At 52.5% G+C, this 22,797-nt stretch overlaps 1 protein-coding gene across 3 annotated transcripts; it reads left to right on the top strand.

Annotated features, from left to right (window-relative positions):
• The first annotated feature begins 2,903 nt into the window (after positions 1-2,903).
• On the top strand, positions 2,904-18,700 carry PLVAP (plasmalemma vesicle associated protein). 3 transcript variants are annotated; one of them, XM_059160438.1, is made up of 6 exons: positions 2,904-3,370; positions 9,875-9,971; positions 10,091-10,776; positions 12,367-12,424; positions 12,575-12,653; positions 17,919-18,700. In XM_059160438.1, exons 1-6 carry the CDS (start codon positions 3,002-3,004, stop codon positions 17,923-17,925), a joined length of 1,296 nt encoding a protein of 431 aa, XP_059016421.1. In that variant the 5' UTR covers positions 2,904-3,001; the 3' UTR covers positions 17,926-18,700. The 3 variants fall into 3 exon arrangements, with proteins under 3 accessions (XP_059016421.1, XP_059016419.1, XP_059016420.1); XM_059160436.1 differs by having other exon boundaries at positions 10,040-10,776; XM_059160437.1 differs by having other exon boundaries at positions 2,905-3,370; positions 10,064-10,776.
• The last annotated feature ends 4,097 nt before the right edge of the window (positions 18,701-22,797 follow it).

Genomic DNA, 22,797 nt, shown 5'->3' with positions numbered 1-22,797 from the left:
CTGACTCTTGATTTCAGCTCAGGTCATGATCTCAGGGTCATGAGATTTAGCCCCACACGTGGAGCCCGTGATTCTCTCTCTGCCCCATCCACCCCTGACCCCCCCACCACTCAGGCAAATAAACTCTCTCTAATTAAGTCATTCATTAAAAAATAAGGAGCACCTGGGTGGCTCAGTCTGTTAAGCTTCTGCCTTTGGCTCAGGTCATGATCTCAGGGTCCTGGAATAGAGCCCCCGCATTGGGCTCCTGGCTCAGCAGGGAGCCTGCTTCCACTGCTCTCTCTGCCTGCCTCTCTGCCTACTTGTGATCTCTACCTGTCAAATGAATAAAATCTTTAAAAAAAAAAAAAAGAAAGAAAGAAAGAAAGAAAGCATATACTTTAATTAAATAAATAAATAAAATAAGACCACACAGGTGGCTCAGTCAGTTGACCATCTGCCTGCGGCTCAGGGCATGATCTCAGGGTGACACACCTCCCATTAGGCTCCCTGCTCAACAGGGAGACTGCTTCTTCCAATCTCTCCGTGTGTGCATGCACTCTCTCTCAAATAAATCTTTTATCAAATAAATAAATCTTTTAAAAATAAGTAATAAATAATAAAATGGTTTCTTACACTGTGACACTCAAAATTTTACTATTGGATCTAGGGTGGCTTTTTAATTTTCTGGGGATTTATGGTTGCCTTTCTTTTTCCTTGACAGCAGATGTCATGCTCATACACACATATATGCAACACCTTCAATATATCGTGAAGAATAGACAGGATCTTAAGTGCAAACCAAGACTGTCACACCTACTGGTGCTGGCCCAGGCACTGGCCCCGGTGTCTGTGGATCTCCACTGGACTCATGTTATCTAGGCTGTAAACCCAACATGCTGTTTTCCTCCCAGTGTTCCCACCGGCCCGAAGCACACTACTTGGAAGGAGCGTCCCTCCCCCATATATCGATTTCTCATCCTGGCATCAGAGGCTACACATGACCCAGCCTCTCTCACCCTAAAAAATTATCCTCCTTTACTAAGGCCGAGTGTGTGCCAGACACCGTGACAAGCGTTTCTTTTTTCTAAAGATTTTAGAAAGAGAGAGATCACAAGTAGGCAGAGAGGCAGGCCGAGAGAGAGAGGAGGAAGCAGGCTCCCCGCTGAGCAGAGAGCCCGATGCGGGACTCGATCCCAGGACCCTGAGATCATGACCCGAGCCGAAGGCAGCGTCTTAACCCACTGAGCCACCCAGGCGCCCCACCGTGACAAGTGTTTCTTAAGTGGCTACGTCGCCTCCACTTTGGACAAAAGAAAACTGTGGCTTGATTAAGGAAGGAAAATCATTTGTCTGAGATCGCACAGGGGTCGGTAACACAGCTCGGAGCTTAAATCCAGAGCCTGCGCTGAAACTATGTATTCACTCTGCCTACATGGTCCCCCGTTAACAAAGATGCAAGATGTCCTCCTCCTACCCTGCTCTGGGGACTCTGGGTGGGCCTGGCCAACCCAGAGAAATAGCTGGTTGGGCACCACTTGCAGCCCCCAACCCTCCTCCCTGCAACAAGCCTCTGGGAAGGGTCCGGAATCAGGAATCAGGCTGGGTAGCTGCAAAGGCCAAAGGTCAGACGGGGGTTTCCTGCCTACCCCTGGGAACTTCCTCCTTCCCAACTCCTGCCCCCGTGATGAACACCATCCTAGAGGACCCCTCCCCGCTGTCAACCCCCCCCCCACTCCATTACCCTGGTTGATGGGGTGGGTAAGTCCCCAAGCAGCACCGTTCACCCTGCTGTGGCCCCCACAAGCAGTGTACAGTAAGGCTGTTCCTGTCCAGCATCCCTTCCATCTGCTGGGCCCTTTCCCCTTAGCCCCCATTCCTCCCAGCCTTGACCTCATGGAGCTAGGGGCTGTGTCCCACTCTGCCTCCCTAAGGCTAAGGGTCCCTTATGGGCAGGTCTGAGGCTGACACCTCATCCAGCATGGGGAGTTTTTCTGGACCTCCTGGTTCTTGGGGGATAGGCAGAAGAGGGCGCACCCAAATTCCTTTGCTCCTTGGTCCCCAAAACCCCTTCACACCCACCTGGGGGTGACCCAATGTGCAGTTCAACCCCACCTATCTAGCACCCATTCACCATCTCACAGAGTCCCGAAATAACACTTCCAGCAGGATATTATAGTAATAACAAAACCACAAACCCTCTCTTATGGGCCCCCTCCCTGGCCCTATCTCAGAACAGCACAGGGAAACCAATCTCACGGAAGGGGAAACTGAGAACAGACAGGAGAAACCCCTCCCTCGAGCTCAGCTGGGTCAAGCCGGCTCGGCCAGCTCCAAGTTCACTGCCGCCTACACTGCTCCCTGAGTACTTATGCAGCACTTGTGTGAGCAGGGCCGCGAGTGACACCTCAGGGAGCCTGGGCCATGGCCATCCACGGGTCAGCCCTCTGGGAAGCCCTGATGAGCTCCTTCTGTTTGCCCAGCTCTGGGCCAAGCACTCCACCTGATTTAGCTCATGAGGCGGATGCATATCCGTAGCCAGTCCTCCGAGAGGGGAGCCCAGCTCTGTGAACTCACAGTGCGAGACCCAGGGACGGTCCCTTTGCTTCCCTGTGCCTCAGTTTCCTCCTCCACTCCACAGGGGTCGATGACAGGAGACAGTATGCAGCCAGTGCTGAGAATAGTGAGGATAGTGCTTGGCACGGAGCAAGGGCAGGTGGGGAAACTGAGGCTCCGAGGAGCCAAAGAAGTCCCCCCACCCCCGTCACCCAGCTGGTGCCCCACCCAGGGACTATCAGAAACCCAGCAGCGCCGCGGCCCCTCCCTTCACAGCCAGGGTGGGAGTGTTGTGATAACCCACAGCCCCCATTTCCTCCTGGTCAGGAAGGAGCCAGGCAGAGGAAGTATTAAGAGGAGTAATATAAACACTCCCCCCGCTCCATGGCAGGGTGAGCACAAGGGGCAGCGGCCGCCACCCAACGCAGGCCAACCAGCAGAACAGCACCGCGGGCCCCAGGCAGAGATGGGCTTGGCAATGGAGCACGGAGGACCCTACTCTCGGGCAGGGGGCAGTCCGAGGGACTGCTGGTACTACCTGCGCTACTTCTTCCTCTTTGTTTCACTCATTCAGTTTCTGATCATCCTGGGCCTCGTCCTCTTCATGGTCTATGGCAACGTGCACGTGAGCACGGAATCTAACCTGCAGGCCACCGAGCGCAGGGCCGAGAGCCTATACAACCAGGTCGTGGAGCTCACGGCCTCCCAGGCCAACCTGTCCAAGGATCTCAACCTCACCTCCCGCGCCAAGGAGACCACCTTGCAGATGCTGCTGGGCGCCCGCCGTGACCTGGACAGGATCAACGCCAGCTTCCGCCAGTGTCAGGCTGACCTGGTAAGGCCACGGGCCAGACGCCTTCCCTGGGCGCTCTGGGTAGGTCCCCCTCCCCAATCTGAGCTCCCATGCCTTTGTCCAGGAGCCAGAGGCAGTCATAGACCCTCTGTGTCATGTGAGGAGCCCATGTGGATAAGCCATGTGTAGTTCGTTAGTACAAGTATGTCCCATACGATATTGGGGATACACTTATCCTAAAAGAATGTAGTTACTGGGGTGCCTGGGTGGCTCAGTGGGTTAAGCCGCTGCCTTCGGCTCAGGTCGTGGTCCCGGGGTCCTGGGATCGAGCCCCGCATCGGGCTCTCTGCTCAGCTGGGAGCCTGCTTCCTCCTCTCTCTCTGCCTGCCTCTCTGCCTGCTTGTGATCTCTCTCTGTCAAATAAATAAATAAAACCTTAAAAAAAAAAAAAGAATGTAGTTACTATCTTGTTTTCTTTTAATGATTTTATTTATTTATTTGATATATATAGAGAGAGAGCACAAGCAGTAGGGAGAGAGAGAAGCAGACTTCCCTCTGAACAGGGAGCCAGATGTGGGGCTTGATCTCAGGATCCTGAGATCATGACCTGAGCTGAAGGCAGACGTTTAACCAGCTGAGCCACCCAGGCACCCCTGTATTCACTATCTAGCTGCACTTTTTTTAAAAAAGATTTTATTTATTTATTTGACAGACAGAGATCACAAGTAGGCAGAGAGGCAGGCAGAGAGAGAGGGAGAAGCAGGCTCCCCGCTGAGCAGAGAGCCCAATGCAGGGCTCAATCCCAGGACCCTGAGTCCATGACCTGAGCTGAAGGCAGAGGTTTAACCCACTGAGCCTCCCAGGCGTCCCTCTATCTGGAACTTAAGTTTCACTGAGCATCCTGGCTGTGGATTGGCAGCAGCCCTGGGCCCATGACCTCCTACACATTCAGAATGTGCCCGCACATACCAGCAAGAGAGAACTAGCTAAACAAAAACCCAGCACTTTCGGTGCTTACTGAGGAAGAAGTATGAACAGTTTCCATTTGCCTTGTGCTGGGGGTCCACTTTAGAAGTATCTCATCATTGAGTCCCTTGAGGTAAGGAGAAGTTCCAAACCCTTTTGAGGAGGGGGAAGTGAAAGCCTGAGTTGGGGAAGGCAGCTTGGGGGCTGGGGGCAGGGCAGAGGCGGGCGGCCCCAGGGAAGGGTCCTGGTGGCACTCCCGAGCATCTAGAGGAGACTGCCACCTTCTTGCTCCCTCAGCTCATGTCCTATGCCCCTGGCAAGACAATCTCCCGCTTTCTCACACATGTGCTTTCTCTGGGAGACCTTGAGGCTGGGGCTGCATTCCTTGGGTCTCAGCAGAATGGGGTGAGCGATGCGAGGGCCAGAGGGGAAGGCTGGATGGAGGCAGCCTCAGTTTCCCCCCACATGCTGGCTGAGGTGGGGGGTAGGGGGAGAATGGAAGGAAGAAAAGGCCTCTGCTGGGGCCTCAGACCACCCAGCCCTCCCTACCGTCCAGGAAAGACGTGCTCGGCCCCCCTCACACCTGCCCTGAGAAGGTCAATGTCTCCCTGTCTCAGATCCCAGAGCAAGGTGGGTCCCCCTCAGGTCCCCAGAATAAGTCAGGTCCCCCCTTGGATCCCAGAACAGGGCTGTGTTTCCCTTTGAACCAGCTTCCAGGCCAGGACGTGCCCCCTCAGACTTCCCAGTTCCCCAGGAATTGGCCCATTTCCATCTTCCAGGAGACACACAGTGGTCTGGTCCAGGGGCTATCAGGAATTCTAAGATCATAAAGTTTTAGATACTCACACACATCCCAGGACCCTAAACTCCTCCCATCGTAGAATTTTAGAAACCCAAGAATCTGCATCTTTACAAATACAGCATTTGAAAATCACAGTTTGTTTGTTTTTTGGTTTTTTGGGTTTTTTTTTCTCCCTCGTGTTGACAAATTTCTCTGGGCTGGAACCTCTTGGGATTTTCTCCAAGGCCACTGGAGGTTCTCTAGTTTCAGGGTGCATGCTCCCCACCCTACCCATGCCACGGCAGCCCCAAGTGTCCAAAGGTAGCCGGTGAATCTTGGTATTCCCTAGTCCTGGCCATGCTAAGAAAAGTGATTTTTCTTTAATTCTCTGCTGGGGCAACTATACTTCTCGCCCTGAGATCCTGGAAGTGAAAAGAGAATTTAACTCAGTGATTTTTTAAAAAAAGATTTTATTTATTTATTTGACAGAGATACAGTGAGAGAGGGAACACAAGCAGAGGGAGTGGGAGAGGGAGAAGCAGGCTCCCCGCTGAGCAGGCAGCCCCATGTGGGGCTTGATCCCAGGACCCTAGGATCATGACCCAATTCAAAGGCAGATGCTTAATGACGGAGCCACCCAGGTGACTCTAACTCAGTGCTATTTTTAGGGTCTGCTCCACCCTGCCTGGGTCAAGCTGCTGGGACCCTCACTTGGCACTTGGGGTCCAGAAGGAGCACCCAGAGACCTCCTCTTTTCGCTTCCTCCACCAGGAAGAAAGCCTCTTTCTCATTTCATTTTTGGATCCGGCGCATGTTATCGAAACCTCCAGATCTTCTTCTTCGGTGGCTTTTTTAAAGCAAAAGTCACTAGAACGTCCAGAGCAATTCCTGCCTTCCCCCTGAGCCCAGGGCATTAGCACACAACCCGCTTCCAAAGGAATAAGGACAAGGAATGACAGGAAGACAAACCCTCCACATTCTGCACTGCTTTACCTGTTATATTTCTGCAGAAGGTTTCTGCTTTTGTTTTTAAGATATTAATTAATGGGGGCTCCTGGGTGGCTCAGTGGGTTAAAGCCTCTGCCTTTGGCTTAGGTAATGATCCCGGGATCATGGGATCGAGCCCTTCCTCGGCTCTCTGCTCAGCAGGAAGCCTGCTTCCTCCTCTCTCTCTGCCTGCCTCTCTGCCTAGTTGTGATCTCTGTCTGTCAAATAAGTAAAATCTTTTTTAAAAAAGATATTAATTAATGAATTAATTAATTTGACAGAGAGAGAGAAAGAAAGAGAGAGCGCACAACCAAGGGGAGCAGCAGACAGAGGGAAAAGCAGGCTCCCAGCTGAACAAGAATCCTGATGTGGGACGCGCGCGATCCCAGGACCCTGGGATCATAACACCTGATTGAGCCACCCAGGTGCCCACTGCAGAGGGTTCTGTTCCAAAGCTTGGAAAGCACACCTTGCAACATTGTAAGAACTTCCTTAAAAAACAGCTTTATTGGGGCACCTGGGTGGCTCAGTGGGTTAAGCCTCTGCCTTCGGCTCAGGTCATGATCTCAGGGTCCTGGGATCGACCCCCACATCGGGCTCTCTGCTCAGCAGGGAGCCTGCTTCCCCCCCCCCCTCTCTCTGCCTCTCTGCCTACTTGTCTCTGTCTGTCAAATGGATAAATAAAATCTTAAAAAAAAACAACAGCTTTATTGAGGGACACCTGAGTGGCTCAGTCAGTCAAGCCCAGGGAAGACACAAGGGTACCTGGGTGGCTCACCAGGTTAAGCGTCTGCCTTTGGCTCGGCTCATGATCCCAGGATCCTGGGGTCGAGCCCCAAGTCGGGTTCCTGCTCAGTGGAGAGTCTGCATCTCCCTCTACCTCTGTTCCTCCCCCAACTCATATTCTCTATCTCACTCACTCTCTCTGTCAAATAGATAAATAAAATCTTTAAAGGAAAAACAGCTTTATGGAAATATAATTCATATGCTCTACAGCTCACCTAATTAAAAGTGTATAGTTCAACAATTTTGAGCACCTTCACAGAATGATTCACAATTGATTTTAGAACATTCCATCACTCTGGAAAAGAAACCCCATCCCCATGAGCAGTCACTCCCCAGCCTCCCCCTCCCCCAGCTCCTGGCAACCACTGCTTTCTGTCTTTATGAATTTGCCTGTTCTGGACGTTTCATATAAATGGGATCCTATAACAGGAGTCATACTAAATGATGTTTTTTGTTTGGTTTGGTTTGGTTTGGTTTGGTTTTTAATTTTTTATTTTTTATTTATGTTAACATATAATGTATTATTAGCTCCAGGGGTACAGGTCTGTAAACTGACAGGCTTACATACTTCACAGCACTCACCATAGCACATACCTTCCCCAATGTCCATCACCCCACCACCCTCTTCCTACGGCCTCCCTCTAGCAACCCTCAGTTTGTTTTGTGAGATTAAGAGTCTCTTACGGTTTGTCCCCCTCCTGATCCCATCTTGTTTCTAAATGACGTTTTGAAGGTTCGCCCACATTGTAGCATGTTTCACGGTTTTGTTCCTTTTTATGGCTGAGTAATATTCCATTCTGTGGATGGACCTCATTTTGTTCATTCACCCATTGATGGACCCTTGGATTGTTCCCATCCCTCAGTGATTGCTATAAACATGTATGTGAAAGTTTGTGTGTTTTTTTAAAGATTTTATTTATTTATTTGTCAGAGAGAGTGAGCACAGGCAGACAGAGTGGCAGGCAGAGGCAGAGGGAGAAGCAGGCTCCCTGCTGAGCAGGGAGCCCCGATGTGGGACTCGATCCCAGGATGCTGGGATCATGACCTGAGCTGAAGGCAGCCACTTAACCAACTGAGCCACCCAGGCGCCCCAAGTTATCTCTCTATATTGATCCATAAGAATTTACTTTTATATATTCCGGATACTAGTCCTATCATCAAATACATTCTTTGCAAATATTTTCTCCCATCTTTGGGTTGTCTTCTCCCTGTAGAGTTGACACATAATGTTATGTCAGTTTCAGCTATATGATATAGTGATTCCATAGTCTTTTCCCTTGATAGAATCCTTTAAAGCCCAGAAATCTTTAATTTTGATGAAGTCCAATTTATCTGTTTTTCTCCTTGTTTGTGCTTCTGGTGTCACATCTAAGAAACCATTGCCGGGGGAGGGGGGAGCAATTGCTCAGCAGGGAGTCTCCTTCTCCCTCTCCCTCTCCCTCTGCCCCTTCCCACTGCTCTGTGCTCTCTCTCTACCAAATAAATGAATAAAATCTTAAAGAGAGAAAGAAAGGTACCATTGCCAAATCCAAAGTCATGCAGAGTTAACACCTCTGTTTTCTTCTAAAGAGTTCTATAGGGGCGCCTGGGTGGCTCAGTGGGTTAAAGCCTCTGCCTTCAGCTCAGGTCATGATTTCAAGGTCCTGGGATCGGGCCCCACATGATCTCAGGGTCCTGGGATTGAGCCTCTCGTCGGACTCTCTGCTCAGCAAGGAGCCTTCTTCCTCTCTCTCTCTGCCTGCCTCTCTGCCTACTTGTGATCTTTCTCTGTGTGTCAAATAAATAAATAAAATCTTTTTAAAAAAAGAGTTCTACAGTTTTAGTTCTTATATTGGGGTCATTGAGCTACTTTGAGTAAATTTTTTGTATATGGTGTGAGGTAGGGGTTCAAATTCATTCCTTAACATGTGGCGATCTAGCTATGCCAGCACTATTTGTTGAAAAGACTCTTTATTTTCCCCATGGAATGATTTTGCAACCTCTGTTAATTTTCTAGGGCTGCCTTACTAACAAAGTACCACAAATTGGGTGGCTTAAACAATGGAAATTTATTTTCGCACATAAACGAGGTCAAGATGTGAATTTCTTTGGAGGGTTAGGAGGGAAGAATTGATTACAGGAGCAGGGCCCACTCCTTGCCTTACAGATGGCCACCTTCTCACTGTGTCTTTATGTCATCTTCCCTCTGTGGATTTCTGGGTGTCCAAATGTCCTCCTATAAGGACACCGGTCATATTGGATAAGGGCCCACCTTAATGACTTTATGTTAACTTAATCACACCGTTAAATATGCTATCTCCAAATACAGTCATATTCTGAGGTACCAGGGGTTAGGACTTCCATTTATGAATGGGGAGATACAATTCAATTCCTAACAGCATCCTTGTCAAAAAGAAGTTGACCAGGGGCACCTGGGTAGCTCAGTTGGTTACACATCTGCCTTCAGTTCAGGTCATGATCCCAGGGTCTTGGGATTGACCCCCGCATCTGTTTCCCTGCTCAACAGAGAGCTGCTTCTCCCTCTCCCTCTGTCCTTCCCCCTGCTTGGGCTCTCTCTCTCTGTCAAATAAATAAATAAATAAATAAAATCTTTAAAAATTAAAAAAAATAAATAAGAAGTATTATTAGCATATAGTATTAACTGTAACAACTTTTAAAGATCCAACCAGCAGGGTGGGTTAGGCCTCTGTCTTCAGCTCAGGTCATGATCTCAGGGTCCTGGGATCGAGTCCCACATCAGGCTCTCTGCTCGGCAGGAAGCCTGCTTTTTCCTCTCTCTCTCTGCTTGCCTCTCTGCCTACTTGTGATCTCTCTGTGTCAAATAAATAAATAAAATCTTTAAAAGAAAAAAAAAAAGATCCAACCAGCATCCCCTATATAGGAGTCATGCCCTTGTAAACTGGACCAACCCAGGCCAACCGTGTGTGGGATCTGGGGCCCCAGCCCAGAGGGTCTGGGCAAACCAGGAGCAAGGGGGACCCACGGGTGCTGGACGGTGAGCTCTGTCTTATGTCCCCTCCCATTAGATGACCTACGTGAGCAACCAACCATACATGGCGGCCATCATCTTGAGTGAGAAGCAATGCCAAGAGCAACTTAAGGAGACCAACAAGAGCTGCAATGGTGAGTGATCTGGTCTGGGTAGTAGGGCGCCAGTGTGCTAAGTCTCCTGGCAACCCCCACCCTTTCAGAGATGTCTTGTCATGTCTCTATAGCTTTGTTCCTCATGCTGAACCATAAAGCCAAGACGCTGGAGGTAGAGTTGGCCAAGGAGAAGGAAGTATGCACCAAAGACAAGCAGGGTCTGATGATGAGCAAGGGAGTGGTGGAGGAGAAGCTGGCTGAGTGTGGCAAGATCCAGAAGCAGCAGCAGCAGGAGCGACAGCTGGCTGAGGACCGCCTGCAGAAGGTGCAGGCCCTCTGCCTCCCACTGGACAAGGACAAGTTTGAGATGGAGCTGCGTAACCTCTGGAGGGACTCCATTATCCCCCGTACCCTGGACTCGATGGGCTATAACCTGTACCATCCCCTTGGCTCAGAAATAGCCTCCGCCCGGAGAAGCTGTGACCAAATGCCCGCCCTCATGAGCACCAAGGTGGAGGAGCTGGCCCGGAGCCTGCGGGCTGGCATAGAGCGTGTGGCCCGCGAGAACTTGGACATCCAGCGCCAGAAGTTGGAGGTCGAGGAGGCCCTGCGGGCCAGTCAGGAGGCCAAGGAGAAGGTGCAGAAGGAGGCCCAGGCCCGGGAGGCCAAGCTCCAGGCCGAATGTGCCCGGCAGACACAGCTCGCCCTGGAGGAGAAGGTGGCACTACGGAAGGAGCGGGACAACATGGCCAAGTTGCTGGAGGAGAAGAGGCAGGAGGCAGAGCAGCTCAAAATGCAGCTGGCCGTCAGCAGCTCCACCCTGGACACCTGCATCAAGGCCAAGGTGGGCTAGAGGGCACCGGACTCAGGTTGCACTGGGGTCAGGTCTGGGGGTTGTGTTGGTGGTGATGTCTTAGGGCGTTGAGGTGAGCTTTGCAGTCTAGGTCTGGTTACTTACCGCACTTGAGAGTGTCAATGACACAGGATTGGGGTTGAGTTTGGAAGAACATGGAGAAAGGATTAAGGGTTGGGATTGAGTTTAGGGTGCCTGGTGGGCCTCCAGATTGGTTCAGGGTAAGGACGGGGGATTCATGGAGGGTTGGTGTCGGGGTGGGGAAGTGTCTGAGTTGACAGATCAGGAGCCATGAAGTGGGGGTTGGCAGTGAGACTGAAAAGTAAGGCTGGTCTAGAGGAAGGCGTGATGCGAAGAAGGGCTTGTGTTTAGGTGAAGGTGAGTTCTTAGTGACCACCGTGTTTAGGGTTGGTTTGAATGAAAGTTAGGGTTTCATTGAAGATCACGTGAGTCTTAGAGTTTGGATTGTGGGGAAAGGTTGAAAGTCAGGCCAGGGGTCACGTGCAGGGCGACCAGTGAGTTTAACATTGGGTGCAGGATCTCAATGGCTTCTGTTCGGTTGAGTGGAGCCCCCAAAGTTGGAGTTGAAGCTCAGCTGAGCAAAGGTGACTGGTGGGGCTAGAGATGATTAGAGGTTTGGGACCAAGGGTGGATTTAGGATTTCGTGGGCATTAGGATTGGGATTGGTGCTGACCATGGGTTAGGAGTTGAAATTGATTGGGGTTTGGGGTTGCTGACTGAGGGTTGAATTGGGCTGGCCTCGGAATATATTTGAAATGAAAGACTGGGTGACCCTGAGTTAGGGTAAGGGGACCTGGGGAGGGGTGAGGGTCAGGGCTGGGTATAGAGTAGAAACTGCACAGGGGCTCATTTTGGAGTGGGGCTGGGTTGAGGTTCCATTTGAGGTAAAGTCTAGGGTCTAAGGTTGAGTTGGAGTGAGTGTGGTATTGGGAAAGTGTTTCTGGGTGGCTGTGGTGGCGTCCAGGGCTGGGCTGGGGGAAGGAGGCTCGGAGTGTTTTTTTCATGGCAGCCAGGTCTAAGGAACGGGTTGGGGTCCGAGTTGGATGTCAAGTTATGACCTTTGATCAGGTTTGTCATGGGGATTGGGTTTAGGTCAGGGTTTGAGTCTAAAGAAAGTGCTGTTTTCATGTTGGATTTGGATTTTAGGTGATTGAGTTTAAAGCTGGCTTTGGATTTCAGGTTCAGGGTCATTGGAGAGAAGGCAGCGAGTTTACAGAGTGAGTCAGCTTCAGCCTAGAGTGGGGCTGGGTCCCGTGTTGGGTGGATGCACTCAGTTGGGGTCATGAATTGGGGTCGGGTTGGAACTAAGATTGTAGGGGAGACCGAGGTAAGCTCCAGCAAGCTCTCAGGAAACCCGGCTTCCAGAGTTCCCAGTCCCTTAAGGGCAGGTGGGTGCACGTACACCCGTTAATACGGGTATCTGTCTCCCGGGTCTGTTTCCCCGCCCTGGAAGGAACTCTGACCCAAGCATCCAAGGGCATAAAGGAGCAGGAGGCTCCATGGGATTCTGGTTCAGGGGTCCCGACTTCTGCCAACCTCCCACCATCTTTCTTCCTACAGTCACAGCCGATGCCTATGCCCAGACCTGTGGCCCCTGTCCCCAACCGCCAGCCCATCGGTGAGTGACAGAAAGCAGGGCCAGGAAGGCATTCGGGGATGGTCCTTTCTGCTTCTTCTCCCATCTCAGCCCTGCTATTGGGGCTGCTGCGCCACCCCTCGCCCAGGGTTGGGGCGGTTGGTTGAACCTGACCCCTCCCTCTCGCCACAGACCCAGCTGTCCTGGAGGAGTTCAAGAGAAGGATCCTGGAATCCCAGAGGCCTGTAGGCAATGCTGTAGCCCCACCCAGGTAAGGCACTGTGCAGACTGAGATAGTTCAGTCTCAGGGCTTCCGGGGAGGCTGGGAAGAGAACTAGGGGTGGAAGGGAGGCTCATCTCGCACTAGGTGCTTCCTTAATTGAGTGCTGGCTGTCTACCAGGCCCTATGCTGGGTCCTGGGAACATAGTCATGACTAAGACCCATGCAGACCCATTCATGGAACTCCCTCATTAAGGGGTGAAAGAAACAGCGAAGGAGCCATGAAAAGAGAGCCCAAGAGCCTACAGTTACGGGCGGCTTACTGTGAGTTCAGCACAGTCGGAAGCACTTCGCCAGCTTAACTCCCTGAACCCTCACAACCCTAATCAGTGGGCAAGCCACTGTCATCACCTCCCACTTTCCAGATGAGGAAAATGAGGCACAGAGAAGGTGTGCGCCGTGGCCCAGGTAACACAGCCGGGGAGTGGCAGAGCTGGGGACTCGAACCCAGGCTCTTGGACTCCAGGCCGGCAAGAGAGGGCTTCGGTGAGGAGGAGGCCTTTGAGCTGGAGGATGGGCCCAAGCTGGTCTGGGTAAGGGCAGAAGATACAGCGCTCTGGATGATGAGAAGAGCCAGGGTAAAGGCTCAGAGGCCAGGCTGGGGGATGGGGGTTGGCTGGAGCTAAGGAAGGGAGGAGGGGGAGCAGCAGCAGCGCAGAGACCCCTCTGAGCCTCTCTTTCTAACCACTACAAAAACAGAGGTCTCTGAAATCAAGGGCATGGAAACTCTTCGCTAACTGTGAAGTGCTGTCCACAGGCATGTAAAGCCAGGGGCTGGGTATTGCAGCAAGGCGCATCGAGGCACATGTGCACAGACTCAGGTCAGGACTCTGTGTCTGTACCCTGCCCCCCCATGCCCCCTCCCAGAGTACAGCCTGTGCATCACAGGGAAGGTGACTCAGGCCACCGCCTCGAGAACATCCTGTTCTTCCCTCCCAGATGGTGGCTACGGTCCCCGCGCAGTACCATATCGCTGGGCAAGGAGTCTGGGAAGGGCACTGCCATTCACAGTTTAGGACCCTGGGCTCCGGGCGACACCGGGGATTTTAAGTCAAATTCTGCCAACCCCAAGCCTGTGCCTCTCCCATAGCTCTGCCAGCAAGGCTGTGGTCAGCCTGGTCTATCTCAGCCTGGGGACAAATTGACTTCCAGAGGGTTGTCTTCAAATCCCGGGGTGGGGGTAGTCCTCCACATCCAGCTCCATTTCCTCTATGGCTCCTCTTACATACGCCCTCTGACGGGGAGCTCACCTCCTCACAACACTTTCCCTTCCGTTCTGGATGGCTCCGTCTGGGAGAAATCCTTCAGCCTCAGGCAGTCCACGGGGAGGGAAGCAGGAGGATGGAGAGAAGACCCTGCTCCAAGCAAACAGTTTTCCTCTCTCCATCTTGGCCCAAAGCCAACATGGCAAGGAAGGAGGTTCTATTCTTATCCCCACTTTTCAGAGGAGGGAACTGTGGCCCCAGGGAAGTGACCAGCCTGGGGTCATGCGTCAGTGAGTCAGGGCCAGAGCCAGGCTCCCAGCCCAGACCAGTCCCAGGTGGAGAAAGGGGAAGCTCTTGACATTGTTTACCCCCAAAGACGTCCCTCCACAGAGAAAACAATAAGTACTTAAAGCAGGGCCCCTCCTGCTTCTCTCTGCCAGGTCTCAGGAAGGGACGTTGGCCCTCTGTGCTCCAGTCTTGATTCACCTTCCCCCTGAGAAAGCGGCCATCGGCTCTGGCTTGGCGTCCCAGTGAGGCCAGCTCCTGGGTGGGCTAGCGTAGGCAAACCACAGGCTGTAGAATCACATCATCGGAATTTTACATGCCTCCGGTCAGGGGCCAGGGCTGAGGTCCAGCACCAATCACTCAGCTCCCCCCACACCCTCTGATCAGGAGAGGGCCTTCCTTTTCCACTCTTACTCCTTCTGACCTTGATGCAGTCAGTCTCTGAGCTGCTAACATGCTCCCACTTACAGCTGTCGCCACGATCCCAAAGCCAGGGCCAACCCAGGACCCTCCCATCAGCTGGACCAGAACACAAAGTCTTGGTTTTCCCGTGGACCCTTTTAAGTCATTCTTTCTTTCTTTTCTTTTTTTTTTTTTAAGATTTTATTTATTTATTTGACAGACAGAGATCACAAGTAGGCAGAGAGGCAGGCAGAGAGAGAGGAGGAAGCAGGCTCCCTGCTGAGCAGAGAGCCCGATGCGGGACTCAATCCCAGGACCCTGAGATCATGACCTGAGCTGAAGGCAGCAGCTTAACCCACTGAGCCACCCAGGCGCCCCTAAGTCATTCTTTCTTGATGGCAAGTGCACTAGATTTCCTTTTTCCCTGACAAGACTGTGTCCTGTGGATATCCATTTATTTAAGTTAAACACACACAAGCAACGTAAAGACAAATAAGTAAATACTGGTTTCGGGGCCCGGGGGCTGGATAAGGCAAGAGTTGTGAGGAGGTTTTAGAATATAGGTGAGGTAGGGGCGCCTGGGTGGCTCAGTGGGTTAAAGCTTCTGCCTCCGGCTCAGGTTGTGATCCCAGGGTCCTGGGATCGAGCCCCGCATCGGGCTCTCTGCTCAGCAGGGAGCCTGCTTCCTCCTCCTCTCTCTCTCTGCCCGCCTCTCTGCCTACTTGTGATCTCTCTCTGTCAAATAAATAAATAAAATCTTAAAAAAAAAAAAAAGAATATAGGTGAGGTTCTTCAGTGGGGTGAGGTCCGGAGCCACCAACCAAGAAATAATTCTTTTTTTTTTTTTTTTTAAGATTTATTTATTTGACAGAAGAGATCACAAGTAGGTAGAGAGGCAGGATGAGGGAGAGGGAAAGCAGGCTCCCCACCAGGCAGAGAACCTGATGCAGGGCTCCATCCCAGGACCCTGGGACCATGACCTGAGCCGAAAGGCAGAGGCTTTAACCCACTGATCCATCCAGGTGCCCCAAAGAAAGAATTCTTGAGATGTCTTTGGTGCAAAATGGTGGTTTTATTAAAACAGGGGGACAGGGGCGCCTGGCTCAGTGGGTTAAAGCCTCTGCCTTCAGCCCGGGTCATGATCCCAGCATCCTGGAATTGAGTCCTGCATCGGGCTGTCCCGCATTGGGCTCTCTGCTCAGCAGGGAGCCTGCTTCCCCCTCTCTCTCTGTCTGCCCCTCTGCCTACTCATAATCTCTGTCTATCAAATAAATTTTAAAAATAAATAGAGACATAATTAAAAAAATTTTTTTAATTAAAACAAAACAAAAACCAGGGGGACAGGAGCCCTGAGCAGAAAGAGCCGCTGTACCAGGATGGGGAGGGGTGGCTGGTTATATACTTGGGAGCTGGGTGAGGTCAGGAAAAGGGAGGTTTCAGGAGGATTTTCGTATGCTAGAGAAGACCCTCAGGATCCCGGAGGCCTGGCCGTTATCAAGCCAAGGTTGGCTTTCCCTCTGGCAAAGCATTCACATTTAGAGAGCTGGGCAGCTTTCTGGAAGAAGGTCCCACAGGCCCCACCCAGGGGCAGGGGCAGTGGCAGGGTGTCCCACTGGTGCTCTGTCCTCGCCTAGCCTTCTCTCCTTCAACAACTGTACTGTGGAAGTTTGCAGATGGGGAGTCCGGCCCTGACTCTGAGCTGGCCACACAGCGAGTGTCACTCAAGTTCATTGCCACCACAATTGTGATTTGGTTCCTTTATTCAGCCCATTTGTGTCTGGAGCAGCTGCTGGGTGCTGAGGACACCAGGAGGAATAGGCAGGGGTCTAGTGGGGCTCCCGGTCCAGCGGGGCAGACGGAGGGTAGACCAGATGCCTGAGCTCTTGTTGTAGGGCCCCTTGCTGGTGGGTGAGGCAGAATTGGGATGAGGCAGTGTGAGGATAGAATTTTCCACAGGAGGCCAGGCAGGCTTCTCTGTCCTGCATGCGGGGTATGCGGGTCGGGTCGGGGCAGAGAACTAGAGGGAGGGGTCATGGGGGATGGGGTGTCCCTGGAAGGGCATACCAGGTGGAGAGCACAGCCCAAGCCAAGGCCCTGAGACAGGGCTGGGCCTGGTGAGGAGGTGGTGTGGCTTGGGCAGAGCAATCGAGGGGGTGAGTAGGAAGTGGGGGGGGTTGCGGGGGGGGGCGGTGTGGGTCACACAGGGCCTGTGGCTGCGGTGACAACTTTGGGAGCTTTGGGACAGCAGTGAGCAGGGAAGGACGTGACTGGACTCAGGGGTCCATAGGCACCCTCTAGTCGCTGTTGGGGGGGGTGAAGGCCACAGCCAAAGACCAGGCCAAGAGCAACTGTGCTGGTCCAGGCAGATGATGATGGGGCCTTAGGAGCCTGGTCTCTGAGAAATGGCCAGGGACCACTCTCTCCCTCGCCGTCTGGCAGGCAAGAGTGGGTGAAGGATGGATATACGACAGGGCAGGAGCCGGGTGAGTCCTGGTCAGGCTGGAGCCAGCAAGGGGGGACCAGAGCCAGCCAAGGAACGTGAGGCCATTTGGCCCCAGGGAAGAGCCGGGGAAGGAAGGGAGGGGGCCAAAGGAAGCAGCGCTTGGCTGAGGCCCCCTCCTCCCCACCAGGAAACAGCGTCTGAGCCAACCCCTGACCCCTCGCGGGAACCTTTGCGAGGCCAAGGAGGGGGAAGGGCATTCCAGACCGCCTGCTGGCTCCTGCGGGGGGGGGGGGGGGTGGCAAGCGAGGCCTCCTGAAGTCTTGGAGGACTCTGGCAGGACTTGAGTTTCGGATGAGGAGGACTGGTAGGGACAGAGTGGGCGGAGCCTTGCATGCCCTGTAGAATGGATCTGGCTTGTCTGCAGGGCACTGGGGAGCCAGGGAGAGTGTGTGAGGAGAGAGAGGCAGGCTCCTTGGAAAAACCCTCCTGGGAATGAGTAAGGGGCTAGCCCTGGGGGGGTGGGGGGTGGGGAGCTAGTTCTGTGGAGACAAAGGAGAGAAACTGAGGCCCTGTCTGGGGGTGGGGTGGGGGGTATGGACAGGGGCTTTGGGGCAAGCTCCCAGGATCTCTGGGGCTTGGGGAAGCAAAGATACAAGTCGGACAGGCTGCAGCCAAGGTCTGGAGCCCAGCAGGTGGCTGCTCTGACCACTGTCGCTTCACCTGTGTACCGAGGAGGCCCACATCTCAGGCCCACCCTCGCAGGGAGGTTTAACAAGGAGGAGTCTGAGGGGAAGGAGGCCCCCAAAAGAGCCAAAGAGTCCTCGGCGGTAACACGGGGCCTGGGGTGGGAGGAAGCAGGCCCGGGCAAGGTTTGTCCTTCTGTCTGTCTCACTGACCTTTACCATCTCCTTCCTGTCCTAGTGGCTGAGGAAGCTCCAGGCCCTGGGCACCGAGGTGTGGCCCTGACCGGCCAGTCTGCGGACACGGCGTGGACGAGACGCCCATGGCGTGGACCAGCAGCCAGGGCCACGGCCACGGCCGGCTGAACTCCCCGCACACTTGCCAAAGTGGGTGCCCTTGGCCTACACCCCACACTCATCCTTCCCCGCACCCCACCACCCCCTCGGATGCTCTCTCACAGGCCCACACCGGCACCACGCAATCCCTCGTCCGCAGACACTGCAGTGGTGTCCCCTGTGGATGCAGTGACGTCACATAGACATAGCCATAATGTCACACACTGATGAGGCGATGGCAGGGAACACGTCGCCCACAGATACAGAGCACTGACATCACGCACACACACGGTCACACCTTCTGCCCAGCCCTCGCCCGAAGTCACAGTCCTCCTGCACCCAGGGGCCCAGGCGCTCACAACAGCCCACCCATCCCCCAACCCATGCCCCTGCCACAGCCGCCCTCCAATCTTCTGGTCTTCTGACTCCTCATCTCCATCTGGGGCCTAGGGAAGTGGAAATGGGAAGACATTAGCCTCCATCCCCCATTCCCCCCCTCCCCCGCCCACAGGAGAGTCTCCAGGCTCCCCTGCCAGACCACACCCAAACCCAGGGCAAATGTCACCCACTGACCCCAGCGTAGCCGGTGAGGGCGGCAGCCCCGTCCCGCTCCCCGCACTACCCAGCCCTGCCTGTGGCCTGTATTAATGTTAGTGGCACTAAATAAATACTGAATCCTTTCAAAGACTCGGGAGTGGTGATTTCTGCTTTGAAAAGACAGGTCCTAGCAGTGCGGGAGAGAAGACCTTGCAAGCTAAAACTCTACCCCCTGCCCCCAGCATGCCCCCGGGGCCAGAAGAGCCTGCAGCCTGGACAGAGCCCTCAGAGACACCAGCTTCCCTCAAAGCTCTGAAACCACTTTTTATATAACTGCTATTTGGGGCACCTGGATGGCTCCTTCAGTTAAAAGGTTACCTTCGGCCCAGGTAGTGATCCCAGGGTCCTGGGATCGAGTCCCGCATCGGGCTTTTTATTCAATGGGGAGCCTGCTTCTCCCTCTGATCCCTCTGTGCTCCCCCTGCTTGTGCTCTCTCTCTCTCAGACAAATAAATAACATCTTAAAAAAAAAAAAAAAAAAAGGCAGTTTCTTAGAAAACAGGTTGTCCATCTGTGGCTTTCATCTTCCTAAGGTTTGCGACGATTTCCCCCAACTGTTGCTGAGGCAAATGAGCCTGTCATGGACTAGAGGAACACCTCCTCTCCAGAACGGCTCCAGGAACAGTGTCACTAAAGGCTCAGGGCATTTGTTTTGTCTTCTTTTGTTTTGTGGTGAGACGAGATGTCAGAAAGGGCACCAGGGTCCAGCTGGGAACTGCTTCAACATACTGATCACTAAATTTGTGGGGGAAAACAGGAAAAAGTGCATTAGAGGAATACAGGAAAATCCCACTGAACCCATTAGACCAGGAAAAAGAAAAAAAAATTTAAAAAGCCATAATACCTACTGCTAGTGAAGATGTAGAGAAAGGGCATTTTCCTACAGGACTGGTAGAAACACAAATCTCATCGTAACCCTTCTGGAAATTAGTTTGGTGATATTTCATTAAAGTAAAAGTGCACAAATCCTTCAACTCAGCAACCCCATTTCTGGGATTTTATTCCTGAGAAGTAAGAACTCCAAGAAATAAAGCAAATACCCATCAGTAGAAAAGCGGCCTAAAAATTATTATCTAGAATCTCAGCTTGTCATTTGCTGTCTCCACCCCAACCCCCCCACCTTCCCCACAGCCCCAGCCTTGATTCCCTCCCAGCCCATCCCCCGGGACCCTAGACAGGGAGGGGATGACTCACAAGGAGCCAGGGCTGGCAACGCCACGCTTAAAGCAGCCTAGTCAGGAGGGACAAAGGAGCGATATTTCCTGGATACGGAAACTCGGGTGAGAGACGCCTGCTGCAGGAAACACTCGGCTGGGGCCCCGCCAAGCCAGGGCAAGGGGGTCAGCCAGGCCAGGCCGCCCAGACAGGCCAGTCTGCAGGCCCCAAGGAAGCAAGGACATCCCTGACCCTCAGCCTACTGGCTGGGCAACTGGAGATTTGGAAAGCAGGATGACACCGGCCAGTCCCAGCAACCACAGGATGTCTGAGTTTTGGGTTCAGGAGACAGACCTCTCTGAATCCAAATCTTGACTCAGTTGGTTTCAGTCTCCATTTTCTCATCCAAGAAATAATCATTCTGAACTTTCTGGACTCGTGGGCACAGGTCTGACTTTTGGTTGGTCTCTTCCTTTCAGAGTGTCCTAGGATATCATCCCTCCAGCTAGCTCCCATGACCAACCCTGCTGGTCCAGAGAGACCTTTCCATCATGGGATCTGACCATGTCCCTCTCTGGTTCACATACCCGCTGTGGCTCCCCATTACCCTGGAAACAAAGTCCAGTTCCTCAGCTCTCTTGTGTCCCCCCGCTGCCACCCCCCACCCTGCTGCCCTCACCTCCAGTGTAGCTCTTGTGTCCAGCTGTCTTGGACCTTTAAATCTCCGGCTAAAAACTCTCCTTAATGTGTGCTTTCAGACTAGAATGGCTTTTTCTTTTTCCTCCAAGGCCCGCCACCAGAGATCCCTCCTCCAGGCAGCCCTCTTGATTGCCCCAGGTACTGTCCTTGCTCCTGCAGGGGGCATCCCCATCTCCATCCCTGACCATGTATCTCTGCCTCCCCCAGGTTGGTGGCTCCCCTGGGGACAAGCAGGGATCTGTCAGGGAGCAATTTACAGACCACCTCCCTGACCTTGTGGCCCAGCCACCGGGTGAGGTTCTGGCTCTTTAGGGATTTCCTGTGACCTCTATAAATAATCCCCATGGCTGCTTCCCACAAACCACCTCACCCTTCTTGGAAAAAAGGGAACGTAGCCAAGGACCTCAGTCCAGCTGTGGGCCAGGGCCTGGGGGAGGCGGTTGGGGCCCAGGCATCCTACCCCAAGAGCGTCTCTCTCCCCACCCAGACGCTGCTCACCCCTCCCCAAAGCCCTCTGGATCCTCCTGATGTGGAGAACAACTGGACAGCCAGCCCTACTAAACCTATGGAATTGTGTCTCTCCTCTGGGCCTGTTTGTATTCCTGAAAAATAGATATAATAACAATGTTCATGGGCTCAGCTCACCGAGTGACCCTTTCCCTCCAGGAGCCCTCCGTGCTGCATCAGCCCCAGCTGCTGAACAAGCAAACAGATCGGTAGTGATTTATTGCAATGAGGTCCTTGAAGACGCAGGCTCAGGAGCCCCCCCACCCTTTGGTTGGAGGGGTGGTATTCTAGATGCCTCCTGAACATTCTCTTCATACCTTTTGTTGGCCCTCGATACCTCCCAGCCTCTGCTCACAGGTGCCCTAAAACCCGAGAGCTTGTATCTTTGATCATTAGAGAGGTAGGACTCTTTTTCTGATTCTGGAAGGGATTCTGACTCTATTTAAGATTGTTTCTGGGGGTGCCTGGGTGGCTCAGTCCGTTAAACATCTGCCTTTGGCTTGGGTCATGATCTTGCCGTCTTGGGATCAAGACCCTCAGAGGCAGGCTCCCTTCTTGGCAGAGGGCCTGCTTCTCTCTCTCTCTACCTCTGTTGCTCCCCCTGCCTGTGCTCTCTCTCTCGGTCAAATAAGTAAAATCTTAAAAAAAAAAAAAAAAAAAAAAAAAGACTGTTTTGCCTGTAGCAAGGGACGTTAACCATTCACCAGCTGCCGGGTGGGTGTGGAAGCCTGGATCCCAGGGTCCACAGGGGGCGGAGCTTTGATGGAAGCTGCCGGGACCTTCGTTCGTTAGAGGAGGGCGCCCTCTGCTGGTTGGTCACCAGCATATCAGGCGCCCGTGAGTCAGAATCCAAGGCTTCAACACTAATTCAAAGAGACACATGCACTCCTGCGTTCACAGCAGTATGCTATACAATAGCCAAATCATGGAAGCAGCCCAAGTGTCCGCCAACAGATGAACGAAGAAGATGTGGCGTATATATACGCAATGGAATATTATTCGACCGTGAAAAAGAATGAAACCTTGCCATTTGCAACGACATGGATGGAGCTAGAGTGTATAAGGCTAAGTGAAATAAGTCAGAGAAAGACCAATACCGCATGATTTCAGTCATATGTGGAATTTAAGAAACAAAACAAATGAGCAAAGGAAAAAAGAAAGAGAGAAATCAAGAAACAGGCTTTTTTTTTTTTTTTTTTTTTTTTTAGATTTTGTCAGAGAGAGAGCGAGCAAGCAAGGGGAGCAGAAGACAGAGAGAGAAGCAGACCCCCTGCTGAGCTAGAAGCCCAATGCAGGATTCGATCCCAGGACCCCGGGATCATGACCTGAGCGGAAGGTAGCTGCTTAACCAACTGAGGCACCCAGGCGTCCCCAAGAAACAGACTTAACTACAGAAAACAAAGGGCTGGTTACTGGAGGGGAGGTGGGTAGGGGGAGGGGTGAAATATGTGATGGGGATTAAAGGGTGCACTTGTCATGATGAGCGCTGAGTAATGTATGGAAATGTTGAAGCACTATATTATACGCCTGAAACTAACATAACATTGTATGTTAACTATACTGGAATTGACATAAAAAAAACTGAATAAAAGAAAGCATCCAAAAAAAAAAAAAAAAAGAATCAAAGTCCTATTAATCAAGATCTTCCCTCTCTTCCTCCACCCATCTCCCTCTTCTCTTCCCTGCACTCACTGCTTCACCCCTACAGGCCACGGGCCACCTCGATATTCCTTGAATACATCATGATGTTCCCACCTCAGGACCTTTGCACATGCAGTGCCCTCTGCCTGGGATATTTTCACCAACCTCCTCCATTTGGCTTCCTT

The sequence above is a fragment of the Mustela lutreola genome, chromosome 2 (genome assembly GCF_030435805.1).
Source record: "Mustela lutreola isolate mMusLut2 chromosome 2, mMusLut2.pri, whole genome shotgun sequence".
NCBI lineage: Eukaryota > Metazoa > Chordata > Mammalia > Carnivora > Mustelidae > Mustela > Mustela lutreola.
Note: the sequence above shows the minus strand (reverse complement) of the source record. Positions and strands in the feature narration are given on the sequence as shown.

Bases quoted from the DNA above. Each gene is read 5' to 3' on its own strand.
- PLVAP (XM_059160436.1), top strand. From the start codon at position 3,002: ATGGGCTTGGCAATGGAGCACGGAGGACCCTACTCTCGGGCAGGGGGC. The intron at 3,371-9,874 runs GTAAGGCCACGG...CCCTCCCATTAG, and splicing joins GCCAGTGTCAGGCTGACCTG to ATGACCTACGTGAGCAACCA. The intron at 9,972-10,039 runs GTGAGTGATCTG...CCACCCTTTCAG, and splicing joins GACCAACAAGAGCTGCAATG to AGATGTCTTGTCATGTCTCT.